The following is a 26,965-nucleotide window of genomic DNA, read 5'->3' on the forward strand; positions in this document are numbered from 1 at the left end:
TACATATACTACTACGCCACGAACAACAACAACAAACGAGGCAGATGCCCCGCCCATGACCGCACGGAAGGGGCAGCGGCAAAGACGACTTATTAGGTAGCTAGACTGTGTGTGTGCATGATTGCCTGCGGGGAAACAGAGGGCTTTGGGACTCTCGGTCGGCAGCGGCGTGGTGTGAATGGACGGAAGAGCCACTGGGTGCTGCGCTGCACCGACGACCGCGTGACTTGACTGACGGCGTCGTCGTCGTGGGCTGGGAGCATTTGGGGATTCTTAACACTAGAGGACCGGCGTTAATAGATTCGTTTTTACATGCTGCTATGCCGCTGCTGTGCTTGCTTATGTGCTTATGTGCTTATGTGCTTACGTGCTTCGGTGCTTCGGTGCTTGCGTCCTCTCCTCTCCCCGCTGAGCGGTGAATTGATGGCGTGCATATATACTACGTGCATACATATGTGCGTGCGTGCGTGCGTGCATGCATGCCTGCGCGCGTATGTATTGTTATGTATGTATGCGCTGCTGGAGCCGGGTTGTGGGTATTGCCTGTCTGCCTGTCTGTTGTCTAGTCCACGGAGTCGTAGGCCTCAGTGTGCGGTGCGTGATGCGGTGGTGCTCTGCTGCTGTTGTTGCTGCTGCTGACGGGGTGCTGGGGCGCTGGACGCTGGACCCGGATCCAGCTTCCGCGGCCGCGGCGTAGGCTGCTGCCTGCTGTTTTCGTGCGTGTGCATGCTGCGGTTTGCGGGGGTGTGGGGCGCGGATGGGTGGTGTGGGCTTTATGAGGGAGGAGTTGGGGGGTTGCTTGGTGCTTGCTCAACTTGTTTGTCTGCCTACCTAGCTAGTTATCGCTTGCTTGGTTGCTTGGCTGCTTGGTTGATCGTTCGCTCACTCACTCACTCACTCACTCACGGCAGCACAGCTCCATATGTCCAATAGGTACGTATCATCCCAGTCGAAGACAGCCACCTAGCGACGTTCTTCTCCCATCATCATCATCATCATCACCATCTAACACACCGCGTACATACACTACAACGGCGAGCAGGCATAAAAAGCGATTCAAACGTCTCCCGCGCACCGCCAGCCATGAAGTCGATAACCACCTATAGCGCCGAACAGAGCAAGCAGCACGCACGCCATGAACCCGCGCCCGAACGTGAAGAAAGAAAGAAACAAACAAACAAACAAACAAAACACAACACCAAACCCCCCCAAAAAGGCCATGTGTTTAGGTCTAGGTCTAGGTCTAGGTGACCTAACCCTGCTGTCTCCTTCTCCGGCCCACCTGGGCCGAGAAACCCGTCTTGATGGCCGCGACCGACCGCCTCGAGCCGCACGAGTTGCACGTCACGAAGTAGAGGCGGTTCTCGCCCTTGTTGAGCTCCGTGTCGGGCGATCGGCATGTCTTGCAGGTGACGTATTCGACTGTGATCTCTTTGTTAGCGCGCTGCTGCCTAGGTATTGCTACTGCCCAGAAGGAAGAGAGGATGTCTGGGCATTAATGGACACGTACCGATATATCTCCTGAGCACGTTCTCGATCTGCTTTTGCTGGAAACGGCCCTTGATGATTAGGCGCCTGCTGCCGTCAAAGGAGCCGTTGGTGCCCAGCTCAGTGAACAGGAACTGCGTGACGTGCTCGTCGGTGCGCTTGATGCGCTTGCAGATCTCGGCAATGTTGGCAAAGACGGTCTTCTTGCTGCCTTCGCGCAGGCACTGCGGCGGTGGGATCTTGTAGCTCTTGGCGCCCGTCGAGGCCAGGTCCGGATGGTGCGAGTGCAGCATCGCGAAGAAGCGACCGAGCAGCAGTGTGTAGTTGATCGGCGTCGTCTGTTCGTGCGCCCAGATGCCCGTCCCCTTCTCCATGTCGCCCTCCTGCGCCTGCTCCTCCTCCTTGGCCGGCGCCTCTTCCTCCTCCTTGTCGCCCGCGCCGGCCTCGGCCAGCTTGGCCTCGAAGTCGTCGGCGTCGGCGGGCTTGCTCTTCTTCTTCTTCTTTTTCTTGAGCGCCGACGGGTCGAACTCGCCCTCGGCGGCGGGTGCCTCGTCGTCGCCACCCTCCTTGGTTTTCGACGAGGACTTCTTCTTCTTCTTCTTGGCCAGGTTGCTGAACATGTCCGTTACCTCGTCGACGGCTTTGTCGCTCTCGTTGGCGTGGCTCTCGGCCGTGGCCTTCTCGCCGATAGAGCTGTTGACATCCTTGACCTGGCCGTCGCTGTCGACGATCTGGGCGCCGTCGGCAAAGGAGACGGACTTGCGCTTCTTGCGCTCGGTGAACTGGGCCTGGCGGGCAGACAAAGTCAGTCACACGTCATGGAGACAGGGCGTTTGGCGGGGGAAGCGCATACATCGTCGGCCATGATTGCGGTATCACTGAGGCGGAATGGGGTGGCGTATTTTTTCTTTTTTTTAAGCGACGTACAGAGGTGAAGTACCTAGTATGTGAGGAGTAGGAGTGCGGCCGTCTCTGAGGTCAAGCCTTGAGCTTTGACCTGCGAAGTGACGATGGTGACTCAAACAAGTTGCCAAGCCTTTCCGCTAAGCCGCCACGACCCACGGCCGCTCGCGTCGGCCCATCCGCGGCTGAACTCGGCACAGGTGCGGCGGCTACTTCTACAATAATGCTCCGATGGAGCGAAAGCTGTGCGGTGCCTAAACGGTGCCAATGCAGCCCACGGAAGCGCCACTACGCATGCAGCTGGATCATGTCTCTGTTCGAGGCGCTGTAGCGTTGCTGATGCTTAACCAGTGCAGTGATAGGTAAATTGCGTGCTAAGACGTCTCACACCATGGAGCTAGGCGATTTGACAAGTTTGCGCTCCTGCGGACTGCCTGGAGCGAGAATCCAATGGCGGGTTACTGGAGAGACCGAGTATGTAACATTGTAGCATCTTGGTCGAGTTGCACAACAAGCGGAATTCAGCAGCTCTCGATGATCCAGTTCAGACAACGAGCAGCGAAAAAAATAAAAATGCGCCTGTACGCAGGCAGAAGAAACCGAACTACTAGGGGACACAAACGAGCGCTTCTCCGATCGAAAAAGCGACGAGTTACTTTGGAGTTGCGCCACACAAACCGACGACCGAAAAAGTCACGGTGCAGACAGTATCACCGTCATGCGCCGAAAATGGTTAGATGCTGACAAAAAAACCGTTGAGTTGGAGAAAAGATCGAGAAAAGGAAAAGAAGCGTCTTTAACGTTCTAGAGGCTGATTTTCAGGGTCTGTCCCGTGCTGGTGATGTGCCGCCATGGAATGCCCACGTGGACTAGAGGGGAAGTGAGGCTGATGCGCGTGAGATCGATCTTGCAGTGAAACGCTTTGTGGATGGACCCTTTTTTAGAGTTTGGCTTGGGTGCTACCCGCGATAGGGTAGGCACTCGATGCTGCTCGCCGTCAAATCACTCTCGTGACTTGGGCGCCATGAGAGGACGAGCATGCTACGACACGTGGTGGCCTCGTGAGTCCACATGGATCGCTCGCTTTTCCAGACCCTGTAGATCAAGACTGGCGGACGGGCGTGGGGACTCGGGGAGCGAAGTCGTAGTAAAAGTTTATCGCTTGGCATGGGGGAGTGATGTTACTAGTAGGTTGGTCCGAGATGCTTTTTGCCGGTCGAGTTGGCGTCGTGCAATTCTCAGCTAGGGCCGATTGATGGCGGTTTCGACGTCATTCTGAAGTAGAGGACTTGCAGGTAGTTACATGCACGCGCGGCTGGAGCCCTGTGCACATCGAATTGCCGCGAAGGGCAGAGGCATAAGAAGCGGCACGGGCCCCGGTGGAGTACATACGTCGATAGGGACGATAAGCTTCGCGGGAGGATGGTGGAGCCAAGTCAAGGCTCGAGGTGTCGGTTAGGTTAGTACGAAGTATTGACAGTGACGGGTGTCGCCAATTGTCAGAAAACAGTCAAGTCAATAGTTTAGTCCCGGAAGGGGGAGGTGGTTCCATCATCTTGAAGGCGATCTGCGCGGGCGCAGCGGGAAGAATTCAAAGTTCCACAGCTGGGTTGAGGGGTTGGCGCGTTTCAGCCATGCACTCACGCGGCTTGATGGCAAGGGGACGAGCAACAAGTCATCAGGCGGCGATGGTGAGAGAAAGGCAGGTCGGGGCCGGGATGGGATGGATTGGCCTATGACGAGCGAAAAGCAAGGGCTGGAAGGGGCAACGGGCGCCAACTCAGCCAGCAATGAGCGGCCGGCTTAAAGTGGGGATTTGGATTGGGCGTGAGAGAGAGAGAGGTAATCCGTATCAGCGAGCAGCAAAGACGATAGCTTCCACTCTCCCGCTACCTACTCCTACAATCCCCACATCAAAATCAATTCCACCCTTTGTTCCTGCGCACGCCGTCCCTTGCGCATTCTTGCTCCGTCGCCGAGCCCACCCAAGCGGCGATTCCTTTGTAACGCACGCTGAAGTCATCGAATCTCCCGCTTGGCGCCCCTCAAGCGAACGGCCAGAAGATCTCGGCCGCTTCGTGAGACGTTGCGCCCTTGATTCCCTGAAGAAGCCGCACGCCTTCTAGATCACGACTGTCCTGCCTGTTCTCCTCGTTTTTTGCACGCGATCCCACGACGTCCCCGTCCGCCCTCCGCCCGTTCCCGCCGCTCCACAAGCTGTCAACCGCTCAGCCTCACCCAACCTCCCCCACGACCCTCGATCCTCAAATCCTTGCGCGTCTTCACGCGTCTTCCACCCCCCGCTGTTCGTTGCGCCGGCCGTTTTGACCGAGCCGTTGCCTGCCATGGCTGCGACGCGTCGCCAGCAGCAGCCGTTGCAGATTTTCCAGGATCCCGTCACCTCGTTCGACCACCACGACGTCGCCGGCGCAGAAGCCGCCTTTCTGTCTGCCTTTGGCCCAGTCACCGACGTCTCGTCCGACCACCATACCCTCCTCAACCCCTCCAGTCCCGAAACCAGCGCCCAGTCACCGGTCAAGCATCACGCCCACTCGAGCTCACCGGCCCCGCACGCCCTGGCCGAGAGCAACATCAATTCGATACATTTTTCTCCGCCCCGCCAAACCCACTTCACGACCGACTCGCCATTGAAGAAGCCCTCGCTGCCCTCCAAGGCCAACGGCGCCGCACCAAAGTCGCAGAACGCCCTATTCACCACCTTCCCGACTGTCGGCGCCATGGACAAGGAGAACGACTATGCAGCAATGTTCGCTAGCCATCCGTCACAATACTCGGACCACGCACTTTCTCATACCAAAAACGTCCCGAGACGCCAAATTGGGGACACGGCCCCTCTCCGCGACAGGCATTCCAAAAAAGGAAAAGCGCCAGAAGAGGACCAGAAGCCTGTTCCTGCGCCAAGCGAGATGCCCCCGGTCGAAGATGATGGTTCAAAGCCAGCCTACAGCTATGCCACATTAATTGGCATGGCTATTCTCCGCGCACCTCAGAGGCGCCTTACCCTCGCACAAATCTACAAGTGGATCTCTGATACTTTCAGCTACTACCGCACTAGCGAAACTGGGTGGCAGAATAGTATCCGCCACAACCTGAGTCTGAACAAAGCATTCATCAAACAGGAACGGCCAAAAGACGACCCCGGCAAGGGCAATTACTGGGCAATTGAGCCTGGTTTTGAACGCCAGTTCTTGAAAGATAAGCCGAGGCGCCTAACGAACCAGGACGGCCCTGGTTTCTTGCAATCTATTCATAGCGATATCCTTCGACCACCGACTGCGCCGACAAGGGCAGCGGCAATGGGGTCCTTCCACCTTCAATCTACTCCAAAGGGCAACAGCATTGATTCGAGCAAGTTTCCCGAAGAGCCAGAGCTGTCTTCGGACGCGACTATCCCTGCTTCAGATCCTGCTATCCATGATGGTCAGGATGCTGGCAATGAGAATGATATGCCGCCCGCCTCCCATGCCATGCGTTCTTCGCCCCCACCCGCTGAAATTCACTCATCACCTCCTGCTGCTATGGCCCGGCATGCTCATCATGATCAAGACGGAACTCCACCAAGAGCGCCTCGCTTCTTACCGTCGAGTGGTGGCGGACGCAAGCGCAAGTTCTCTGCACTTGGGGACAGTGGGTACTATTCTTCCATCGAATCCTCCGCCGTAAAGGGTAACCCTCTGGGTACCATTCCGACCTCAGAAGCAGACCTCGACCGCCCTGCAATCAAGCGGGGTCGCGCTGAAGAGGAAATCGCTCGTATGCGGGGTTCCTCGTATGATAGCCCGACGAAGGGCCGTCCTCTCTTCAAACAACCCACATCCTTCCCATCGTCATCACCATTTCCGCTTTTCGAGAAGAACGCTTCTGAGCTGCAAGCACCCCTTACTCCTGCTGTAATTTTCAAGAAGCCAGCCAAACCCCCTGCGTCTATTTCTCCTAACACGAACCTGCGCAACCATCGCAATCGCATTCGCGAATTGATCGGCTCACCTGACAAGACTCTTGGCGTGCTCTCAGAGACCAATCCATGGAGTCCTGCATTCCATCTGCCGGACGAGGAACATTTCAACCTGCTGGAAGACGGTTTTAATACGCACTTTGACGTGTTCAACGACAGCCCAGTGCGCCAGACTCTTTCAGCGCGTGGCTCGCCCGAGAAACGCACCACCAAGCGCCCCACTAGCAGCCGTGCCATCAGCAGCTCCAACATTCTTGCCGACATCACAGGCACTCGTGTCAACTCGGTCGCGACGCCCGAAGCATCCAAGCAATGGCTTAAGCCGCCTGCGAGCTCGCGGAACCTACGCGACTTCTTTGCCAACCCGTCAGTGCCGAGCCCGATGAAGACTCCTACCGCCGAGAGGACTGGAGATGATTTCTTTGGTGTTGAGATGCAGTCTGATGACGAGGAGGAAGGCGGCCTTGAGATTGACATCCTCCAAGGGTTTCAGAAGATTGGCACCACTAGGCAACAGCCGCAGGAGAGCCCAAGTAAGAGGGGCTCAACGAGCGGTAGGCCGTATTTGGGAAGAGCGGCCAGCACGATGTTTTAAGACATGAACTTGACATTTGCATTTGGCTCTTCTAGCACGTCAACAATATGGTGCTCTGTTCTGTATGAACATTGACTTTTTTTGACGTTTACCTCACTGAGTCGGAGCTCCTAAGAAGCTACCGACTCACTCCGACCTCATGACCTTTTTTACGACGACGCATGATACCCACATCGCACCACGCATTCAGGCGCACACACTGGTTTGAACTAACGGCCTCGTCTCGAGCCCACGTATGGATGACGAGAACTCGGGCGCTGGCCCGTCTCCAATCCGCACGCACGCACGCATGCTTTTACACTTCTTCACCCTCCGCTTCACGCTTGCCTCACCGCTCACCGTTCGCCACATGCCTCGGTGGAGCAGCGGCGGCGGCCCAGGATTCTATTACTTCCCTCTTTTGGTGGCGCTCTTACACAGCACATGAGACGCCGTTTTTACTCCAGAGCCGGCTAGAGCCCCAGTGCCTAGCGTACGCGCCTGGTTTCTTGTCGAATGCTTTTACCTGTCTCTTTGTTTTCTTCTCTTTTTCAGGCGCACATTGCTGGGCTGGATCGGGCCGGGCCGGGCTGGGCTGGAGCATACAGGACTCTGGTCTGCTCTGCTCTGGTCTCGTCTCATCTGGGTAGGGCAGGGCAGGCAGGATTGATTGGGTGGGGCGTCCAAAAAAAAACATGGGGGTGCGGGGCATGTACTAGGAAAGGGGAGGGAGGGGGGCAACTCTTCACGGCGTCTCTGGGTGGGGCGGCAGCACTCTGTTGGGCCTTTTCACTTTTTTACTATTTACGTTGTTGTTGTTTGGTGTTATTTGTTTTCACCCACGCTCGCTGGTTCCGTTCCTCTTCTTCTTCTTCTTCTTCTTCTTCTCCTTCGCAACAGGGTTCTTCCGGCGGCAGCAGGCACGGCGTGTTTACGTGCCTACGTACGTCTGGCTGGGGAGGGGGCTTGGATCTTCCACTTTTTTCTTTTTTTTTTTTTCTTTTTCCCCTCCCAACACTGCGTACGCTAGGGCCTGTTCGCCCGACGAGCAAGCGTAGGGCCGGCCTACCTACCTATCCATTCTGTATCAAGGAGCGTCTTTTGGTTGCGGGTCTGGCGTTAGCGGTAGCTTCCTATGGCGGCGGCGGCGGTGGTGGTGGTGCGATGGCTATGTTATGACGATTATGGCTCTTCCTCCTGACAACATTCATAATGCTTGAATAATAAGACACTTTTTGTGTGGGGGGTTTTTTCTCTTGCCAAAAAGCGCGAGACGTCTCGGTCACTGTGACCTGTCTGTCCTAGCGAACTACCTAACTACCAAGAGGCAGTGCCTCCGCCTCCGCCTCTGGCGCGTGGGGGTCGTGTACGACTCGACTCGACTAGTAGCAGGTAGCAGGTAGCAGCAGCAGCAAGCATGCGAGCATCCTTCCCCTTTGAACACCGCCCGCTAGGTGCGACCTACCTTAGGTTGTAGCACGTACGACAACAACGGCGACGGCAACGGCGGCGGGCCGCCTTGCCGCCGCGGCGCCACCTAGGTAGGCAGGTGGGTAGGTGGGTAGGGCGGCAACCCCACGTATGTACGTAGGTCTTACGACTATGGACGGGCGGGATGGGCGTTGCTGTGGCACGGTGGGGAGGGCTAGAGCCAATGGCCAATACCAAACACACGCTCACACGGCACAACACAACAACAATCAATCAGTCTGCCCGTCTGTCTGTCGGTCTGTTTGTCTGTCCGTTGTTGTTCGGACTGGCATGGCGTGGTATGGTATTGTATACATAGCAGAGCATAGCAGAGCATAGCACGGCACGGCGGGCCAGCAAGCCATGGAACCGAGAAAGCCGACAGGCAGGCAGGCAAGCAATAGCAAGTAAGCATGCACGGAGTCTAGACTATGGAGCATGGAGCCCGGAATATTGAGTACAGAGTAGAGCAGCAGTCAGGAAAGGAGACCAGAGATGCGAGAGGCGGTCAAAGAAAGCCCAGGAATGCAGCACAAAGCCTTTTTAACCAAATATGGGAGTTCGATGCGCGCGGCTTGGCATCGCCATCCCTTTCACTAGCGTGCGTGCGTGGGCGGCGCAAGGGCGGGCGGGCTGGCGGGCCTGGCGGTGGAAGAGGACCTAGGGAGGAGACGCTGGCTAGCTAGCTAGGTACGGTAGGTACAGGTAGGGAACTGCAACGGCGGCACCACGCACGCACGCACGCACGCACGCCACGCCACGCTGCGTGCGTGTCTCGCATGCACGCAGGGTTGGGAGTTATTTGCGGCCCGCAGGAGTGGGAGACTACCTATGGAGGGATTGACGTATGGGACGGGCGTAATTGTTTCTTGTCCGTTCTTTCATTCGCTCGTTTTTTGGGGCTCATTCATTCATCTACCGTGATTTTTTATGGCCGCCCGTGCGTTTGCTGCTGCTTTTTTTCTTCTTTTTTTTTCTCTTCCTTTTTTCCATTCCGCTTTCTCACCGCTTGATACCTGTTCTTATTGTTGATGTTGTGGTTGTTGACTTTGCTGCGTATGCCGTGGGGGCGTGTTTGGTGCCTCCCCTTGATCTTCGCGCCTTTTGCCTTGCTCGTTTGTCGAGGTGAGATGATGGTCATCGTTCGTTTGATTCATTGATTCTTTTTTCTTTGGTGCTGGAAGTATGGGTGCATGCCTGCCCGGACGCTCTCAAGGGACTTCTGGTAGCTTCTGCTCTGCTTCTCCGAGCGTGTATGAATGGTGACTAAGCTCTTTTTTTCGTTTTCCTCCATAAGGGTATCAATCATTCTCTCTATGTCCGAGGTCGGCGAGGCTGTGGCATGGACAGGTCGATGGAGGGTTCCGCCAGGAAGTAACCCGCGGGCGTCGGTCCCCAGGCCAAAACAAACAATGTTCGGACCGTCGTCAAGCCGCTCCCGCTCTTTCCCTCCCTCCCTCTGTCCTCCACGCTTCCCCACCACTGCCAGCCTCCTCCCTACGCTACGCGCTGCAAGCTAGTCGCAGCTCGCGCAACCTTGGCAGCCGCAGCTAATGCACTGGATGGGGTGGTCCTCCTTCAGCTGGTCGCGCGGCACGCGGCAGATGCAGGTGCTGTTGAAGTTGGTCTCCTTGGTCTGGATGCAGCGCAGGCAGCAGAGGTTCTCGTAGCCCTGCTTCTTCCACTTGGCGATGAGGTTTGCGTCGGCCTTGCCGTTCTTGATCAGCCAGTCGTAGAGCGCCTTGGAGATCTTCTCGTCGCAGTACATTTCCCAGATGTAGCGGGAGCCTGTGGCGCGGGGCAAAGAGCTTGTGTTAGCGCGCGCATACACACAGGAGAGGGGCCTGACGTACGCTTGTGCGTGATCTCGAAGATGGGCCACTGCGTCTCTTGCCGCTTCTTGCCCTCGTGGCTCGCGTTCAGCGCGTCCTTCATCGCATTGTCGTACTCGAGCAGCGTGTCCTCGATGTCTTCGTAGCCCTCTGGCGGCGCCTTCTTGCGGCCGTAGCCCTTGCTGCTGCGGACGACGGGCATGGTGTCGGGATGAAGTTTTGTAGCTGCGCAGCAGATAGAAGAAGGTGAAGGGTGTCGGAGGTCTTTTTCGCACTCGTTAGCGGCTGCAGGCAAGAAAAAAAAAAAAAAAAGGCAAATCCTAGAGCGCGGTCTCTGCGACGGTACTAACCTGGAGAGGTCAGCGGGATCGCTGCGGCGGCGGCGATGATATACGTCGAGGGCGCATAGCTAATCGGCACGTGACTAGTCCCGGCCCGCGCCTCGCCAGTCTCTCTCCAAACGACGTCGAGCTACCGGCGCGCGGGCACATCCCGCCTGTACCTAGAGAGTCCAATCCGCAACCACCATGATCAACCCCACCTATCTCGCCCAGCGCACGCGCTCGTGTACGTCCTCGCGCCTCTGCCCTGCGCTGCCCGGGGAGAGCTGAGCTTTGCTGACCTCGAGGACAGCCGTCAACTGGAACGATGCCAAGTTCCGCGTGCTGAAGTCCTACCGCGAGTGGCTGCGCGCCGTATGTCTCCCCTCTTTTGCTGTCGAGCTGCCGTCCCAATGCGGTGCGTCGCGGCTTTCTAGCTCGAGCAATGGCTGACCGGAGCCCTTGTTTGCGCCCGTTCTCCAGGCCCCCGAGATCCAGCAGATGTACTCCCTGAGCATGCCCGTCTCGCAGATCAGGACCAAGGTCCGCCAGGAGTTTGAGAGGCACCGCTACGTCTCGCAGCTGCAGGCCGTCGATGTCCTGCTCTTCAACTCGCACTCCGAGTTCCAGGTACGGCTTGACCATTCGCGGGGGCACAATGACACAAGGGCGTTATTGCTTCGTGGAGGTGATCTGAAGGCTGATGCTATTCCCGCCGTAACAGGAGACTCTCAACTACTGGAAGCAGTTGACGCACGTCCTGAAGTACTTCAGGGCAGAGGAGGACTCCAGGACCAAGCTGCCCCACAACTTCATCAGCGGTTTCCTCGAGGTTAGTTCTGTTCTTGCGCGGCACGCATGCAATGGTCGCTGGCCGTGATGAGGATGCTAACGCAGATTTCTATAACAGGGTCGCAACTAAGCCTGCTTTTTCCGACGCCCTGTACATATGCAATACCAAAGTTTTCTCTTTTCCTTGCAGCGCCGTAGCAACATGCACTTGACCTAATGCTCCATGAACGCCTGCTAATGCCAATTCCCTTCTTTTTGAGCCCAAACAGCCCCTCTATGCCGACTGGGCGTTGAAGTCATCGCGCGCAACCGTGAACTTGTCGATCACAACGTCACACAGATCGGCGAGGTCTTCCAAGCCCTTTTCCAACACATCATAGACGCTGACATCATCTACGTACTGTTAGCATGCGTGCTGTCCTGAAAGGTAGCTTATTGTCCCCACTGACCGTATGTCTGGATGCGGAGGTTCATCCTAGCTTCCGAAGGGTGGGGGATAGAGTAACCGCAGAACTCAACGGCCGGGCTATTACGCGCACGTCAGTTTGCTTTGTATAAAAAGCATGCGCCAGAGTTGGGCGTACTTCTTCATGATCACGTAGCGCAGCGCGTTGCCGAGCGTGTGGTCTTCGTTCTCAAACTCGAAAGAGGCGGCCGTGTTTTCCGAGCCGGGCAGCTAAGAGCTATCAGTTTTCGATTCCTTCCCGCAAGAGCGCGTAGCGGCAACCTACAACGCGGATGCGCTGCTTCTCGCTGTCCCAGCCAAACTCGTCGGCGTCGGCCTGGATGTCGTTTCCCTCGGTGTGGCCGTTGACGGGGGCGTCCTGCATCTCTTCGTCCTGGATTTGCGAAGGCATGGCGGCGAGTGGTGGGGTGGTTCTGGTGAGGTGGGCGTTGGTAGTTTTCTCGAGGACTCTCGGACTGCGGGCAGATTTGCGACGCCTGGAAAGTTTAAGGTTATCTAATCGCATCTAATCGCTGAATCAGGGCCCAGACGATCGGGACTTGTCAGCCATGAATGATTGGCCCGCGGCTTGCAAGAAAACCATCATAACCATCATCATCATCATCATCTCCCGCATTCCCAATTGCCCCGCAAAAAAAGAAAATACCCAACACCGTCACCATGGCCGACAGAGTCCGCTCAGCTACGCTTAACCGCGACACCAACGAGACCAAGATCCAGCTCAGCCTGAACCTGGACGGCGGCCCATTGGAGTCAGCCGACGGCAACGGCGAGGAAAAGAGCCATGCGGCCCAGGCCACCAAGAGCCAGCACATCGACGTCGACTCGGGCATTGGCTTCCTGGACCACATGCTGCACGCGCTGGCGAAGCACTCGGGGTGGAGCCTGAAGCTGCGATGCCGCGGCGACCTGCACAGTACGTTTCTTCGCCGCCGCGGGCGCAGACACACAAGCCACGACGAGCTAACACACGCACGCAGTCGACGACCACCACACGGCCGAGGACACGTGCATCGCGCTGGGCCAGGCATTCAAGCAAGCCCTCGGCGGCACGACCGGCCTCGCCCGCTTCGGCAGCGCCTACTGCCCGCTGGACGAGGCGCTGTCGCGCGCCGTCATCGACCTGTCCAACCGGCCCTACAGCGTCATCAACCTGGGCCTGCGCCGCGAGAAGATCGGCGACCTCAGCACCGAGATGCTGCCGCATTGCTTGCAGTCGTTTGCGCAGGGCGCTGGCGTCACTCTGCACGTCGACTGCTTGCGCGGCGATAACGATCACCACCGCGCTGAGTCTGCGTTTAAGGCCCTGGCCGTCGCGATTCGCCAGGCTACGAGCAGGGTTGCTGGTAGGGAGGGCGAGGAGCCTAGCACCAAGGGCGTGTTGTATTAGGTGCTCGGGGTGGGGATGCATACGGCATGGGTTGGGCGTTTTAGAGGGTAAATGATGAGGCTATTGTCTATCTGCGGGCTTTTTACTACTTGCATACCTGGTCGCAGAAAACTGAAATACTAGCACAGCCAGATCTATATATATAACAGGGAACGTCCTCAAAGATCACACGGGAGATTCATAAGCTGCTTACTTTGAATCATAAACAGAACAAACACCAAAATTGGTCGAGCTTGGTTTTGCCAAACAAACTATACAACTAATGACAGGTGTATGTACCACCCATACCTAGTGGCCAAATAGAAAGGATCAACTGACCGAAATATCAGCTTATGGCACTATACCACGGCTACACTAGACGGTAGGGCAACACTGTGTGTAAAGACGTGCTTTAGATGGCGTTTTCCTGTGCTCCAAAGTGCCGTGTCGCAGCAGCACAATGGACCTAAAAAGAAGAAACGGCACTACCGGCAGCAGTCCAAACAACCCGCGATGTCACAAAAATCCCAAGCGCCAAACCGCGTAGGCAGATGATCTCTCTATAAGAGACAAGGAAGTTGCACCACACCTAATCCAAGCAGCCAACGTTCCAAGCACCAACGACCACGAAAACCGAACCCCGAAACCGCTACATATCACCTAAACTCCCAGCTCGCACACCAAGCCCTCGCCTGCCAAGGCCGCTCGGCCTCACTCTCACCCTCACCCTCACCCGCACCGTCTTCGCCCCTCCAGTTCCTCGGAACCTGCGCAACTGCAAACATAAAGTGTCTTCCGTCATCTAGTCTGGGCATAAGCCTCTGGACATCGTCGGCGTCTGAGTCGCTGGCGTAGTCGTCTTCGCTGTCGTAGTCGTCGTCGTCGCTGTCCAAGTAGTCCTGCAGATCAACGGCCCAGCTTTCTCCTTCTTCTTCTTCTTCATCATAGTCATCATCATCATCTTCGTCATCATCGTCGTCTTCCTCCTCCTCTTCCTCGCCAAACAAGAGCATCCGCGCCTCGCGAATCTGTCCAACCGCCATCAGATCGCGCACGCGCAGCAGCTGCTCGAGCAGCCTTTGGTGTCGCCGCCTGACCAGCCTTGACATGTGTCTCCGAGGCACTCGCGTCCGCGGCTCTTGCGCTCTCGGCTCTTGAGTTTGCGCTTCCAGCTCTTGCGCCCGCTCTTGCGCGCGCATCTCCAGCTCCTGCGCGCGCACCGCATTGTTGTACTGCGCGGAATGCCGCGCCATGAGAGCGTGGAGGCCGCGCCATGAGAGCGCGAGCGCGGCCCGCAGCTCGTCGGGCGTGTGCTCGCGGTCCAGGAACTCGGTTTGCGCTCGTCGGTAGCTGGTCAGTGTTTCGTACACGGCTCTTGTGTGCTCCATGTACACGCGTGCGCGCGCTTCCGCTTGTGCTCGGCTGGTGTTGGTGTTGTTGGTGGTGGTGTTTTGCTGGGTTTGTGGTACTTGGGCTGCCTGCTGGGGGGGACTTGTTTGATGCGGAGGACTTGTTTGGCGGCGAGGGCGTGTTTGCCGGAAAGAGCCGTCCAGTCGGATAGCTGGGATCGGCATCGCGAAGGTTGGAGTGTGTGAGTTGTCTTTTTTGGTAGTGAGCCTTAGAAGGGCTTGTTGCAGACTAGCAGGTCTTTCTTTTGGGTATAGGCCTCGTGTTTGTTAGACGGTATGTATATATTCTATACTTCGAGAGTATGTTTGGTGACAGAAAACGCTGCAAGAACGAGGCAAACGCCGTGATTTTATATCCTTCGTTGTTGGACATTTGACTATACTTAACGCAGAACTGGATTCACTGCGTTAACCGTGGACTGTATGGCATATGGTTGGGAGTCATATGGTTGCGAGGGCGCAAACCATGGTTCCTGGACCTGGATGTCTGCTGAAAGGATACGAATATTAAACACTGCTGTCTCTATGTCGAAGATGATAGTAAGTTGAAGTCTATGCTTACTGTAGCCTGCTCTTGTCCTGTCAAGGTCATGTCTCCTGTTGCCAGTGTAATTCGTTTTCATAGCCAGCATGGTTCACTGACTGATGAGGTCGCTACCTGGTCGCAAGTAACAGTCTTGTTGATCTGTGGTAATCGATCATCACGGTACGTGAACTCTTTGCCCTTGGGACTGGATGCTGGGCCTGACTTGGCTTTGTTGTGTGCGGCCGTGGTTTGGCAAAAATATATCTCTTTTAAGTAGGACTCTAATGGCCCTGTGCTTTATGGATGTGACTGTGACAGAAGCGTACGTAAATATAACTTCCACCAGACAGTCGGGCTACAAACAAGCTGTGAATTTACCGTCATGCAATCCTAGTAGGCATGAGTTAGCCAGTGCTTTACGATTTCAGCTGATATTGATTGTTCGAGGCCTGGTCTCTAATAGAACACAATGTGACTGGTTGGTGACAAGCCATGTGGTTTATATGCAGCATGCAATGAAGAATAACATGCAACTAAGTTGACTAGGATGACCTATGCTGTTATCGAAATGAAATTTTCAGCATTTCTGATACTTGTTTTCGTAGAGTTGACTTCTTGCAGAAGGGATAGCAAAAGTGTAAGCGAACAGATGAATGTTGTTGTGGTGACGCCTCGCGCAAAACAGCAAAACGAGATGCGCCGTCCGAGACTCGAACTCGGTCCTGAAGCAGACTTCGAAGTGGGAAGCTTCAATTCTACCCTTAAACTAACGGCGCGTTATACCAGCTGGAATTACTGATGTCAGAGAGCGTGACAAATAAAATAAATAAATAAATCAAAACTAATGGACTTCCCACGGATCAGCGAGGGGCACGACCTGCGGGCGCCAGGGCGCTCGAGACGTTGCTCGGACTGGGAACAAGCTCTCGACGAGCCGCCCCCGCCAACCCCAAACCACACCACGCACCATGTCGGCCAAGATCGAGAAGACGATAGCGCGCCAGCAGGAAAAGTACCTACCTACCAGCTCCCTGCACACTCTCGCTGAGCTCGCCCACTGACAACCGTCCAGGATCGCCGAGGGCCAGTTCTACGAGGCGCATCAGCAGCTGCGCGTCATCGCCTCGCGCTACGTCAAGCAGTCGAACTGGGATGCCGCGATCAACATCCTCTCTTCGGGCGCGGGCCTGCTTCTGCAGGCCGGCCAGGGCGGCAGCGGCGGCGACCTCTGCCTCTTCTTGCTCGAGGTGTACCATAAGGCCGAGACGAAGCCCGATGCGGCGAGCAAGGCGAAACTGCTGAGCTTGTTGAGGAGCTTCCCGCAGGACGAGCCCACCAAGAAGCGCTTTATCGCGGAAATGATTGGGTAGGTTTGCGCGGTGCTTGCGCTGGTGACATTGAGTGAAGGGAAAAAGAATGCCGTAAACTGACTGATGGCGTCCGCAGGTGGTCTGCAAAGTACGGCGAGTTCCCGGCGGGTGATCCGGAGCTGCATCATGTCGCGGGAACGATATGCGCAGACGGTTAGTTGCGTTTGTTTGTTTCAGCGCGTTGGGCGTTTGCTGACGCGACAACTTCACAGATGGTGAAGCCTACGAGGCGGAACGACACTTCGTTTACGGCACGCGCGACTCTCCCGAACACCTTGTCAAGCTTGAATACGAATGGTACACTGAAGATTCCGCGCATACCGCTCCTCTCTACGCCGCCCGCGCCATCCTTCCATACCTCCTCGCCGGAAACGTCCGCGCCGCAAACCAATGCCTGCTCCTCTTCACCACGCGCCTGTCGCAGTCCAACACTTCTTTGGGTATGCAAGAAGTCAGCAGCTCGAGCTCTGACATCCGTGTCTACCCCTCGCTTCCTCTGCTCAACTTCCTCGGTCTGTTGCTCCTTGCCGTAACGAAGGGAAGTCCAGATCTGTTCAGAATGCTCAAGAGCCACTACAAGTCAAACTTGGACGACGTCCCCGGCTGGAGCGACGCGCTCAATCAGATTGGCGAGATGTACTTTGGCATCAAGATTCCGAGCCAAAGCAACCCGCTTATGGATATGATGGGCATGTTCATGGGCGGCGGCGGTGGAGGAGGCAACAAGCCTTCTCGCAGGGTGGAGGCGCCAGCGCCGCCGCCGGCATTGGATTAGGCGGGGCAGCAGGATGCTGGTGATGAGAACATGAGTAAAAAGTGAAAAGAGCTGTTATGACTGCTGGAGTCGGGTATCGAAGAGCAATTGAGAGAGCCATTACCGTGAACGCAGGATTACTTTCATGATACCTGGACGGGATTACGACGGAGTTGGGTCTTCTCCTTCGAACATCCACTTGTCTTCGTCGAGTGACTCTACCTTCGCCTGAAGGCTGGCCTGGAGTGTGGCTTTGAATTCTGGCTCTGTTAGTGTCGAGTCGAGTCAATGTTATATTCTTTCTTACCACTGGTCTCGATGTGTTGATGCTTCCGATAACTCTCAATTAGTTGGTTCGCAGCTTCTGTCAGTATAAGTTAGCGCTGCTCGAGCCTCGACTACGCCGTCTAGGTTAACTTTTAGTGGAAAAATACCTCGCTCTTCTTGTTCCTCGTCCCGTATATGCATACTTAGCTCGGGCGTTTCGAGCTTGTAATTGCCCTCTTCATCCCGGGCGACGATGTCTCTATCGGCCGCTGGTTCTTCAGCGACTTGAATTGTCGTGGCGGAGGTGCCAGAAGCAGAAGAAGCGGCCGTGGGGCGGCGCGACAAGTTGCTGTTGAAGAGGTTTCGGCGCACACCCGAGGCGGTAGTGGTGCGATGAGGAGGGTGGCTAGGATTGCGCGACGACATTATTGCAGGCGAAAGCTCAGCGGAGAGGAGGCGAGAGACTGCGGGCAACGACGGCACCTCCGCAGCTCAACTGTTGTGGTCTTTCCGCATTGGCGATCGCGGGCGTCGGCTAAGCCGCGGGGCGCGCGGAGTTAAACGGCGCTAAGCCACTGTGACGCTCACTGACAACCTACCGTCGCGCATGCGCATGTCGAGCGCCATCTCCTTGACATCTCGCAGCACTGCCCGCCACCATGGATGACCCTGTGCGCTTCGAAGTGCAGCCAGCGTATCGCTTCGAGGGGCAAAAAACAAAGATCAAAGCTCCGAAGGTGAGCTCGCGGCTGGCCCATTGCGCTGCTCATAACCCGCGCGCTTGGGGACTTCCACTTCGACGCATCCGCTTACACGGCCACAGGAAATCGCATACTTTTCGTATGATGACGAGCGCAAATACCATCCCGACTGCTCCTCGTTGAGCTATTACTACCCGCCCCCCATCCCACCGGAGGGCATCGACCTCTCAAAGGGCTTCGAGAAGTTCCACCAGCTCGACGACTCCAACGATGAGCACCTTGACAGCCTACTGCGTACCATCATGGATCTGGAGAAGAAAGATGGCCACATGTGCGAAGCGGACGTCGTGACGTGGCGGGGGATGATGACCAAGGTACGGGCCCCAGTGGTACTTGGATCTTGGCGTTGGCGGGGAGACCTGCGACTGGGTGGATCGAAGCGCCAACAACCGCGCTGCATCAAGGCTGTCTTTTCGGTGTATGCTATCCCAGCCCGAAGGGGGCCCCAACGGCATTTGGTAGGCCGTGGTCATCTCCGTGGTACTCAGTATGCCATCTCCTGGCTTCAAGATGTATCGGAGATCTACCGAGCCATAAACCTACCCGCCACGGCTTCAGTGGTGGTTTTCGCCCTTTATAGGGCAGCTATCCGCATGCACGAAAAGACAGCCGTACACACCGGTGGCGGCTATGATCATATCGGCCAGATCAATTCATCAGCCGTTGGAGAAAAACAGTTATGAAGACTTGGCTAATTTGACCCAGATCGTCACCGCGCCTTACGATAAATTCAGCGAGTAGGATCCGCTTCTATGCCTATAAAAATGGGCACTAACTAACCGAATCTATAGGTTTGAGATGAATGCTACAAAATTCCAGGTAAGTAAGCCTAACAAAAGATGGTTTGCAAGACATGTAAAGCTGACATACTGCCTCATTCCTAGGACCAACTGTATGTAATCTAAGCTGCAAGCATGACTACAGCGTCCCTGCTGGAGAGTGACGATACGCTAAGTTAACGAAGGCTCTGGCAGATTCATTGAAGAGCATCACATCCGCAGAGATGAAGAGAGAAACGGCCTCCGCCATAATGGTTACTCAGGCAACAGGTTCCCCCCTGAGATGATGTCGTATTGGGGTAAAATTTCTACCGCACTCCACCAAGACACGACTAACGGTAGTGGCAGGATACAAGTTCGAGACCCTGTCTGTGATTCCGAATATCTGGGACGCAGTGTCACGCGACACCATTGAGGGGCGAGATGAGGAAGTGGTCAACAACTACTCGCAATATTGTTCCGTCGTGCGCACCGCCATAGGAGACAACAGCTTGGTCATAGGCGGTGAAGTAGACGCAGTATGGGACGAGAAGCCCGAGGACGCCGACCGGGCCATCAACTGGGTTGAGCTGAAGACTACGGAAATCTTCCCGCCCAACGACGACAGAGCACTGCTCAAGTTCGAGCGCAAGCTGCTCCGCATGTGGGCACAGTCATTCCTGCTAAACGTGCCTAGACTCGTCATCGGCTTCAGGGACAGCGGAGGCAGGCTCCACCAGATCAAAGAGCTCGAGACACAGAGAATCCCCGGCATAGTCAAAAGAAAAGAGACGTTCAAAGTGCTCTTTGGCCTCCGGGAAGTGCCGGACAGCATCAGGAGACAACCGTGTCCCTGGGACGCGTTTGGCTGCTTGAAGTTCGCCGATGACGTTCTTTGCTGTAAGTTGCCGCCCCCTGTATCCTGACACGTTTGCGCCACTTTAGGGGCCCCGTTGCCACAGGACGGAGAGCAGGTCATTGATTGGTGCGTTAGGGCTGAGACGAGAGATTGGAGAAGGCATCTGGAGGATCCGGAAGCGTAAAGGCGAGGGCCACATTGAGTTGCTCAAGCTCACGGAAGAAGGCCCCGGCCGCGTCCTCTCGGAGGAGTTTGTCCAATGGCGGCGCTCAGATGAGTTCCGGAGCATGCAGCAAACGGCGGCGATGCAGTAGCTGCAGCAGCCGTTGACCCTGCAGGTGACCAAGGAGGCAACGGAGTTTCTTCAAAGGGCACATGTACACTATACCAGTCTGGGAACGGCAGCGGACGGAAGGGCAACGACGGGGCAGATCAACGGTGTTGCAGCGGGAGAGACCAGGGCGCCCACAAAAAGGATGACGACAGTATCGAATGACCATTTCCACAAGGCAAGACGCTCAAGCAATGCGAAGTTTTCCAGAACGCAGGGCATCCACAACGGAAGGCCCGCCGATGGGGGGCTCAGGTGCCGGGCACCCGTCGATCGTGGCGGACAGCACGTTCTGGACGCAAAACCCTTACTTCTCGATTGATTGCTTGTGGCAGGGGTGGGCATGGCTGGAGACCTGGTCGCGGAGGCGGGAGCGGTCGGAAGGTCGATGCGGATGCAGGGCGGCATCCGCAGGTAGGGGTCGGTGGGGTGCAGGCGGGCTTTCGCTCCTGTGAGCGCGCGCACCAGCAAACGGGGGGGCTTCAGCGAGGGTGCCACGGTCCCTGCCGGCAGGCCTCGAGGGAGGAGGCCTGGAGGAGAGAGGTCAGAGGACTCGGCAGCCCGCCCAGCGCGCAGGCGCACAACGCATGGCGGCGCACACCGCAGCGCGGACACTCGGTCATGGGTCACCAGCCTAAGCGGCCAGGCACACAACAAACGCTAGGATCGGGAGTATGATCGAGCCGAAACGAGGGGTTGACCATTGGGATAGGGGGTGTTCGACCGCCCGAGTCCCTTTTTTTTTTTTTCCTCAGCCTTCCCTTTCGCATGCATTGAGATTCGGGCTTGCGGTGCAGGGTGCAGAGTTGGGCACCAGAGGCCGCGGAGGGGGAGTCGGGGAGCGACACAGCTCGCGCAGGGCACACAGCACGTGGGAAGCGCGGAAGGCTAATGCAAGGTACAATCGGAAGGTTTGCCAGCGTGGACGTGGGTAGGGGTGGTCCATGTGTGTGCGCATGGGAGCGGTGGCCCAGCAAGCAAGCGGTGAGAGAGGGAGAGGAGCGAGAGAGAAGGCGGAGCGTGCTCCTCGTCAAGGCCTCACAAGCGGCGGATCGTGAGTTCGCGAATTGCCGCGCAGGCGCCGCCTCGCGAGATCTTCGCCCCGAGCAGGCGTGTGCTTTTCTCGCATTTCGCTTCGGGTTTGCGTGTGGGAGTGGGCGCAGGTCGCGGCGTGCGGAGTCAGCAGCATCGGGAGGCCGTGTACTCTACGGCGTAGAAGTTTTGTCAAAGAGCGGTGCGGTGCGAGGCGACAAGCGAGAGGAGGAGAGGCAGTCGCGGTCGCGCGCTCAAGCTGGTTCGCGACGCCTGCATGATGCGATCATCGTCATCATCGTTGGGCGAGTCAGGCGGCGTCGTCTCTCGCGCGGAGGGACATTGCGCATATCCGACGATTGCAAGCAAGATTGCCGGTTGGCCTGAGCATCGGAGGAGCTTCATTTCCCGCGATGCGGGCGGACGGACAGGCGGACCAGGCGTTTGCTCAAAGGGCTTGGGGTGGAGTTAAGGTTCTTCCACGGGACTTCTAGTAAGCTGTGGCTGTTGTGGGCGGTGGGCGCGTTGACACCGCCGCTTGGGGGAGGGGGCACGGGGGGGGATGTGACGGTGTGGGATGGAGGGGGTCAGAGAGAGTGTGTGGGAGAAGGAAAGAAAGGGCGATCGAGCGGTGGGCGGGTCGACGAGGGCCTCGACCTCGGGCGGGTGGAGACGGCTCATTTCTTCCCACGAGGGCGAGTGCAACGTTCGACGGAGCAGCAGGCAGAAGCGGAAATGCGCTTGATGTGCCAGTTGCGCTTTTCGGCAGTCGGGGGCCGCGCCCACGCCCGCCCGCCGCCCGCGCGTGCAGCCTGCCGACCCCGCAGAGCGGAGCGAATCTCGCTGTCTATGTGAAACCGTAGCCTTTGCGCGTCATGTTACGAGACCAGAGACGCCCTGTTCCAAGTCTGATCTGACGCAGGCGGGGGGCGCGGATCTTGCTCATCAAACCAGATGCTGATGCTGCTGCGCGATAATGCAACGCCCTTGCGATCAGCCATTATCATGAGATTCGGGAGGCTCCAGGCCAGCTTTCGGTGATTATTCGCCTTGGACCCTGTTGGGGGATCGTCGACTGAGTAGGTGTATCTGTATCTACTCTACCACGTACAGTATGTAACTAGTAAGGCTACGGCTGCGGCAACGTCGTCAACGGCGGGCAGTGTGACGACAGTAACTACGTAGGGAACGAACTACTGCCGCCGCCGACCCAACGCCCGCTTGTGGCGGCTGTCAAAAAAAGGCGAAGGAAGGTGGAAAATGGGGCATCGGGTCGTCATCGTCCGTCGACCATCACGAACGATTAAGAGCAAGCATGTTGGGTTAAGTAGAATCGCCATCAGGGCAGATCTCTCTCTCCCTCTCATACAGATGCCTCAGGACGCGAGGCCCCCCAGACGTGCCAGAGGTCGGTTTCAGCCCTTCTGGCCTCTCGATGCGGCTCCTGCTCCGCGGTGTGGCTGCCGGATTTGTCAGGCCTGTACCCGACGCCCGCCCATTATGCAACCGAATCCAAGGCCGTGCTCGCTCGCTTGGCCCGCCCGCCGCGTACCTTTTCCAGCTGCGAGGCGGCCTGTGCGAATCATGATGCGCTCCATGGATATTGCCCAAAGAGCCAAGCTTGGCGGGCCCCGCCGACGGGGTCGCTGGAGCTGGAGCGCGCGCGTTGGGTTTGCAATAGATGAGGGGCTTGTACGGACAAACCCAAGGCCATGGGAATCCCTGCGGTAGAGAGAGAGAGAGACAGTCGAAGGTTAGGTTAGGTGGGTTACTGTACGGATAGGTACCTAGCCGGACGATGATTGACGGCTTCCCGAGACGAGAGCAGGCAGTTTCAGGACGGAAGATCAAACCTTTTCAGCCTTTTGGCCATTGTTCCTGCGTCTGCGTCTCGGGCTGGGCTGCACACACTGCAAGGAGACTTGGAGTGTGTCGGTGCTTTGGGCAAGCTTACGCGGAGGGACGAGTCTTGGGTCGCGGGAGCGTTGGATACATGATGGCCGCCGCCCATTAACTCGGCGATATAGCAAAGTGGAATTTAGAGCGCTAAGCGGGCAGACGTGGCCGGTGGACTCAGTGTGACTTCACGCGCAGCGCTCACCCAGACCAACATCATTCGACAAGCCACGTCGCGCAGGGGCCGCCCAGCTGCGACCGGGATCCGGTGGCAGCAAAGTCGGCGGCACTCGGCGAATGGTTGGTCTCGATTGCCAAAAATAAAGCGCTAATCTCCTTCCTCACCCTGAAACACTGCGCCAGACTGCTCATACATGCTAAAGCCCGTCTGCTCCCTCGACAGGTTTCGTCGCCTACCTCCGCCTACCGCATCATCGCCACTGCTCGAACAACTCGATCGCGAACGAGGCAGGCCCTCGATCCTTCCCCTTCCCTTCTACCAACCTCACCCATCCTGAGCACCATCTCAAACCAAAACTCTCGCTTCAGAAGAGCTCCGCGAGCCCTTCCCATCCTGCCGTCAACCACCACCCACTTCTGCGACGCCCGCCCAACCCCCGCAATTTTAACGTCTGACGTCCATCGTTCGTTCTACCCTCCGCCATGTATTCGACCGGCCATGCCGCCATGGCCCCGCCCCAGGCACGCCAGGTCGCCCCCGAAACCTTCCTTCTCGACCACGACGCGCAGCAGAGCCTGCCGCCGGACTCCATCGTCGCCCTGCAGCAAGTAGACAACCGTGAGTTTGCTGCGTCCAATGGCCTGCCTCCTGCGCTGACCCGCTGTGTGCCCAGTTAAATATTTCCTTATCTCCGCTCCCGTCGACTGGAGCCCGGATCAGTACATCCGCAGGTTCCTGCTGCCCACCGGCGAATACGTTTCCTGCGTGTTATGGTAGGTCGCGTCCCGCAATGGACCCTGTGGCTTTGAATGGCTTCCCGGAAACTCACACGCTTGGCGCGCGCAGGAACAACCTCTTCCACATCTCGGGTACCGACATTGTGCGATGCCTTTCCTTCCGCTTCCAGGCCTTTGGCCGCCCCGTCAAGAACTCGAAGAAGTTTGAGGAGGGCATTTTCTCGGATCTGCGCAACCTGAAGGCCGGCACCGACGCCTCGCTCGAGGAGCCCAAGAGCGCCTTCCTCGACTTCCTCTACAAGAACAACTGCATTCGCACGCAGAAGAAGCAAAAGGTCTTTTACTGGTACAGCGTGCCCCACGACCGCCTGTTCCTCGACGCCCTGGAGCGCGATCTCAAGAGGGAAAAGATGGGCCAGGAAGCCACCACTGTCGCTGTCAACGAGCCTGCCCTGTCTTTCGAGTTTGACTCGTCGCAATCGCTGTTCGAGCAGCTCACCAAGGCCCAGCAAACCAACTCTTCCTCGTTCAACAACCAGATCCCCGCCTACTCGCAAGCAACTTCCCCCGTCATGCGCGCCATGGATTCGATGCCCCCTCCGTCGATGATGCACCAGGCAATGCCGGCCACGATACCCGAGGACGCCATCCCGATGGCCAGCTACCCCATGACTATGGCGCCGCCGCTTGCTCCCATGATCGCAAAGTCCCGCGAACGCGACTACACGCCGATTCCCTACGATCGCAATGGCATCCCTCTGTCGCAGGTCCACCAGCGCCACAGCTCGATGCCCGCCTATATGGAGTACTCCCCTGCGCCGTCGTTCGTCTCTTCGCATTACGAGGACTACAGCACGCGCGGCATGTCGTTTGAGCCCATCACGCCCCCTCAGCACTCGATTGGCCTCGGCGCCGAGCCCGCGTACATTGCCAACGAAGACACTGGCCTCTACACCGCTATTCCCGATGTTGGTCTTTCCGCGAGTTTCAACCCTCTGATGCAGCTGCCCCCCTCCAACCTGGCCGGCCCGCAATTCGCCGCGGGTCCTCGCTCGTTCACTGGCAACATGTACTCTGTGATTGAGGGCTCGCCCACTTACAAGCAGAGGAGGAGACGGTCTTCGATGTCCATCAGCGGCAGCCCCGCCGTTCCCGCGGCCATGGCCAACCCGCATGCTGCTCACAGGCCGAGCGATCTCCGTCGGTCCGTTTCCGCCTCCGTAGCGCCGCTTCCTGAGGCCGACGAGAGTGGTCACGATTCCCCTCAAAGCCTCCACAACGGATACACCACGATGCCCGCCAAGGCTGAGGTGCAGGACATGTCGAGACACGGCACGCCGATCGCGACCGTTGAGGAGAGCCCCGTTCAACAACCCTTGCCGATGCTGCCTCAAGACGACCTGTCGTTGACGAATGACTTCTCGGAACCTTCTCTCCACCAAAGTGCCGTCACCCGGCAAGCGCCCGGTGTCTTCCGTCGGGCTCGGAGTGCCACCATGATGGAGTTGGGCCCGTACCCGCAGAAATCCCACTCTTGCCCGATCCCCACTTGCGGGCGCTTGTTCAAGAGGTTAGAGCACCTCAAGAGGTAAGCGCTTACAGAACACCCCCCTGTTTCGACGTTCGATTGGCTGACTCGGCGCTTAGGCACGTGCGCACTCACACGCAGGAGAGGCCCTACGTTTGCCCGCTCTGCAACAAGGCGTTCTCGCGATCCGACAACCTCGCTCAGTAAGTTTCCACGTGCGAGACCTTTATTTTTGGATGAACAACTTGCTGACAGTCTTCGTTTCAGGCACCGCCGTACGCACGAGCCCCGCCAGGAGGGCGACCCGCTTCCCAGCTTCAGCGAGGAAGAGCTGGAAAACGACGAGGACGGCCTTGGCGCGCTCGAGGAGGAGTCTCCCGAGTCGCTCTCCGCTGCCAACGACTACATGCCCTCCGGTCTCTCCATGTCGACTTCTCTGGCTGATCTTCCCACGCCAACCTCGATGGGCAGCATGCAGACTAGCATGGCCCAGTCGCAGCAAATGCTTGCTGCAAGCAGTTTCTAAGCGCGGCTGGTCCGATCGCTAATGCTGCTGTCTGTATGCTGTTTATTTTTCGGCGTTTCTCCTGCTACGAACCTTGTGATGCAGGTTGTCGGTTACCCTTTAACTGTCTAAGCATGTTAGATTTCCTTTTCCCGCTTCTGTGGTCGTCTGGCCTCGGATCAATGTTTCCCCTACATCGAGATGTTCCAGCATTTACCTCTATCCATTATGGGTGGCTTGAACGGACCAGGAGAGAGATGTTATCGAGTCAGAAAGACCAGCCGCTCATGACGCGACGATTCATTACCCATATTTCCTATTTTTTGGTTCTTTTCTTTCTACTTTTTGGACAATTTTATTGTCATTGCTTCTTCTCAGCTGGTTCTTTTTTGGCAGCTTCCGAGCAACACTACTCCTTCCCAGGTGTCAGCGCTCTGCTTCTTTCTCTGTACCTTTCCATCATTCATCACGCTTCTTGTTCAGACACCCCCAAACTTTTTTTGTTATTGCTTTTCGGTCGTGTGGGATGTGTGTTGTGTGTGTGTGTGTGTATGGCTAGGATAGCCCTTCTGACACGCTTTGGAGTGCGGTGTGGAGGTTTTCAAATGGAACGACGAATTGGAGATCTTCATTTATCTTTCTGCTAGCTGGCTGTTGTTTTTTGATGGCTACTTGTTTTTTCTCTTTTTGGATTGATCATCGGCTGGATTGGCGGATATACACACAGGAACGAACGGGATATCTATCACAGCGGATACGCGAGCATCTAGAGCGAGCGATTCTTGCTTCTTTCTCATCATCATCATCATCTTCATGCTCTCCTCCCTCTCCGGGTTTTTCCTTTCCAACGTTTTTTTTTTT

General features: G+C 56.9%; 13 protein-coding genes and 1 non-coding gene across 14 annotated transcripts; 8 read left to right on the forward strand and 6 right to left on the reverse strand.

The window, feature by feature from the left end:
- Positions 1-915: 915 nt before the first annotated feature.
- K452DRAFT_286644 (uncharacterized protein) lies at positions 916-2,488 on the reverse strand. The gene is made up of 3 exons (XM_033540336.1): positions 2,342-2,488; positions 1,511-2,276; positions 916-1,422 (listed from the first exon to the last, which is right to left on the reverse strand). The coding sequence occupies exons 1-3, from the start codon at positions 2,351-2,353 to the stop codon at positions 1,253-1,255; spliced, it is 948 nt and encodes a 315-aa protein (XP_033398728.1). The 5' UTR covers positions 2,354-2,488; the 3' UTR covers positions 916-1,252.
- A 2,248-nt stretch (positions 2,489-4,736) lies between these two features.
- K452DRAFT_225673 (uncharacterized protein) lies at positions 4,737-6,962 on the forward strand (the record flags this gene model as incomplete). The annotated part of the gene is made up of 1 exon (XM_033536770.1): positions 4,737-6,962. The coding sequence occupies one exon, from the start codon at positions 4,737-4,739 to the stop codon at positions 6,960-6,962; it is 2,226 nt and encodes a 741-aa protein (XP_033398729.1).
- Positions 6,963-9,927: 2,965 nt separating this feature from the next.
- On the reverse strand, positions 9,928-10,445 carry K452DRAFT_297528 (uncharacterized protein; the record flags this gene model as incomplete). The annotated part of the gene is made up of 2 exons (XM_033542036.1): positions 9,928-10,199; positions 10,265-10,445. 2 exons carry the CDS (start codon positions 10,443-10,445, stop codon positions 9,928-9,930), a joined length of 453 nt encoding a protein of 150 aa, XP_033398730.1.
- Positions 10,446-10,703: 258 nt separating this feature from the next.
- K452DRAFT_286648 (uncharacterized protein) lies at positions 10,704-11,592 on the forward strand. Its single transcript, XM_033540337.1, has 5 exons — positions 10,704-10,810; positions 10,877-10,938; positions 11,047-11,193; positions 11,288-11,395; positions 11,474-11,592. Exons 1-5 carry the CDS (start codon positions 10,771-10,773, stop codon positions 11,483-11,485), a joined length of 369 nt encoding a protein of 122 aa, XP_033398731.1. The 5' UTR covers positions 10,704-10,770; the 3' UTR covers positions 11,486-11,592.
- K452DRAFT_350678 (uncharacterized protein) lies at positions 11,446-12,212 on the reverse strand (the record flags this gene model as incomplete). The annotated part of the gene is made up of 4 exons (XM_033545671.1): positions 11,446-11,748; positions 11,805-11,881; positions 11,940-12,031; positions 12,087-12,212. 4 exons carry the CDS (start codon positions 12,210-12,212, stop codon positions 11,630-11,632), a joined length of 414 nt encoding a protein of 137 aa, XP_033398732.1. The 3' UTR covers positions 11,446-11,629.
- A 205-nt stretch (positions 12,213-12,417) lies between these two features.
- K452DRAFT_269693 (uncharacterized protein) lies at positions 12,418-13,427 on the forward strand. Its single transcript, XM_033538950.1, has 2 exons — positions 12,418-12,737; positions 12,802-13,427. Exons 1-2 carry the CDS (start codon positions 12,482-12,484, stop codon positions 13,209-13,211), a joined length of 666 nt encoding a protein of 221 aa, XP_033398733.1. The 5' UTR covers positions 12,418-12,481; the 3' UTR covers positions 13,212-13,427.
- A 229-nt stretch (positions 13,428-13,656) lies between these two features.
- K452DRAFT_14333 (uncharacterized protein) lies at positions 13,657-15,086 on the reverse strand. The gene has a single exon (XM_033535436.1). The coding sequence runs from the start codon at positions 14,762-14,764 to the stop codon at positions 13,847-13,849; it is 918 nt and encodes a 305-aa protein (XP_033398734.1). The 5' UTR covers positions 14,765-15,086; the 3' UTR covers positions 13,657-13,846.
- On the forward strand, positions 15,023-15,667 carry K452DRAFT_307904 (uncharacterized protein; the record flags this gene model as incomplete). The annotated part of the gene is made up of 4 exons (XM_033543112.1): positions 15,023-15,139; positions 15,187-15,305; positions 15,403-15,447; positions 15,472-15,667. The coding sequence occupies 4 exons, from the start codon at positions 15,023-15,025 to the stop codon at positions 15,665-15,667; spliced, it is 477 nt and encodes a 158-aa protein (XP_033398735.1).
- Positions 15,668-15,820: 153 nt separating this feature from the next.
- Positions 15,821-15,901, reverse strand: K452DRAFT_t71. The gene has a single exon. It is a non-coding gene; the product is annotated as a tRNA-Gly (tRNA).
- A 192-nt stretch (positions 15,902-16,093) lies between these two features.
- On the forward strand, positions 16,094-17,270 carry K452DRAFT_225671 (uncharacterized protein; the record flags this gene model as incomplete). The annotated part of the gene is made up of 4 exons (XM_033536769.1): positions 16,094-16,137; positions 16,198-16,491; positions 16,572-16,648; positions 16,708-17,270. The coding sequence occupies 4 exons, from the start codon at positions 16,094-16,096 to the stop codon at positions 17,268-17,270; spliced, it is 978 nt and encodes a 325-aa protein (XP_033398736.1).
- Positions 17,271-17,411: 141 nt separating this feature from the next.
- On the reverse strand, positions 17,412-17,942 carry K452DRAFT_326207 (uncharacterized protein; the record flags this gene model as incomplete). Its single annotated transcript, XM_033544832.1, has 3 exons — positions 17,412-17,515; positions 17,557-17,613; positions 17,684-17,942. The coding sequence occupies 3 exons, from the start codon at positions 17,940-17,942 to the stop codon at positions 17,412-17,414; spliced, it is 420 nt and encodes a 139-aa protein (XP_033398737.1).
- Positions 17,943-18,175: 233 nt separating this feature from the next.
- K452DRAFT_326208 (uncharacterized protein) lies at positions 18,176-20,208 on the forward strand (the record flags this gene model as incomplete). The annotated part of the gene is made up of 8 exons (XM_033544833.1): positions 18,176-18,253; positions 18,340-18,591; positions 18,983-19,014; positions 19,069-19,100; positions 19,233-19,355; positions 19,399-19,828; positions 19,868-19,935; positions 20,030-20,208. The coding sequence occupies 8 exons, from the start codon at positions 18,176-18,178 to the stop codon at positions 20,206-20,208; spliced, it is 1,194 nt and encodes a 397-aa protein (XP_033398738.1).
- Positions 20,209-20,875: 667 nt separating this feature from the next.
- Positions 20,876-21,739, forward strand: K452DRAFT_14350 (uncharacterized protein). Its single transcript, XM_033535440.1, has one exon. The coding sequence runs from the start codon at positions 21,117-21,119 to the stop codon at positions 21,642-21,644; it is 528 nt and encodes a 175-aa protein (XP_033398739.1). The 5' UTR covers positions 20,876-21,116; the 3' UTR covers positions 21,645-21,739.
- Positions 21,740-23,816: 2,077 nt separating this feature from the next.
- On the forward strand, positions 23,817-26,125 carry K452DRAFT_307908 (uncharacterized protein; the record flags this gene model as incomplete). Its single annotated transcript, XM_033543113.1, has 5 exons — positions 23,817-23,952; positions 24,008-24,107; positions 24,181-25,659; positions 25,719-25,802; positions 25,867-26,125. The coding sequence occupies 5 exons, from the start codon at positions 23,817-23,819 to the stop codon at positions 26,123-26,125; spliced, it is 2,058 nt and encodes a 685-aa protein (XP_033398740.1).
- Between the last annotated feature and the right edge of the window lie 840 nt (positions 26,126-26,965).

Source organism: Aplosporella prunicola, assembly GCF_010093885.1.
Source record: "Aplosporella prunicola CBS 121167 unplaced genomic scaffold K452scaffold_10, whole genome shotgun sequence".
Taxonomy (NCBI): domain Eukaryota; kingdom Fungi; phylum Ascomycota; class Dothideomycetes; order Botryosphaeriales; family Aplosporellaceae; genus Aplosporella; species Aplosporella prunicola.

Coding starts and splice junctions, on each gene's coding strand:
- K452DRAFT_286644 (XM_033540336.1), bottom strand. Junction 1,423..1,510: donor CGTGCTCAGGAGATATATCG/GTACGTGTCCAT, acceptor AAGAGATCACAG/TCGAATACGTCACCTGCAAG.
- K452DRAFT_286648 (XM_033540337.1), top strand. CDS start 10,771: ATGATCAACCCCACCTATCTCGCCCAGCGCACGCGCTCGT. Junction 10,939..11,046: donor ACCGCGAGTGGCTGCGCGCC/GTATGTCTCCCC, acceptor CCCGTTCTCCAG/GCCCCCGAGATCCAGCAGAT. Junction 11,194..11,287: donor ACTCGCACTCCGAGTTCCAG/GTACGGCTTGAC, acceptor CCGCCGTAACAG/GAGACTCTCAACTACTGGAA.
- K452DRAFT_269693 (XM_033538950.1), top strand. CDS start 12,482: ATGGCCGACAGAGTCCGCTCAGCTACGCTTAACCGCGACACCAACGAG. Junction 12,738..12,801: donor ATGCCGCGGCGACCTGCACA/GTACGTTTCTTC, acceptor ACACGCACGCAG/TCGACGACCACCACACGGCC.
- K452DRAFT_14333 (XM_033535436.1), bottom strand. CDS start 14,764: ATGCCGATCCCAGCTATCCGACTGGACGGCTCTTTCCGGCAAACACGC.
- K452DRAFT_14350 (XM_033535440.1), top strand. CDS start 21,117: ATGCAAGGTACAATCGGAAGGTTTGCCAGCGTGGACGTGGGTAGGGGT.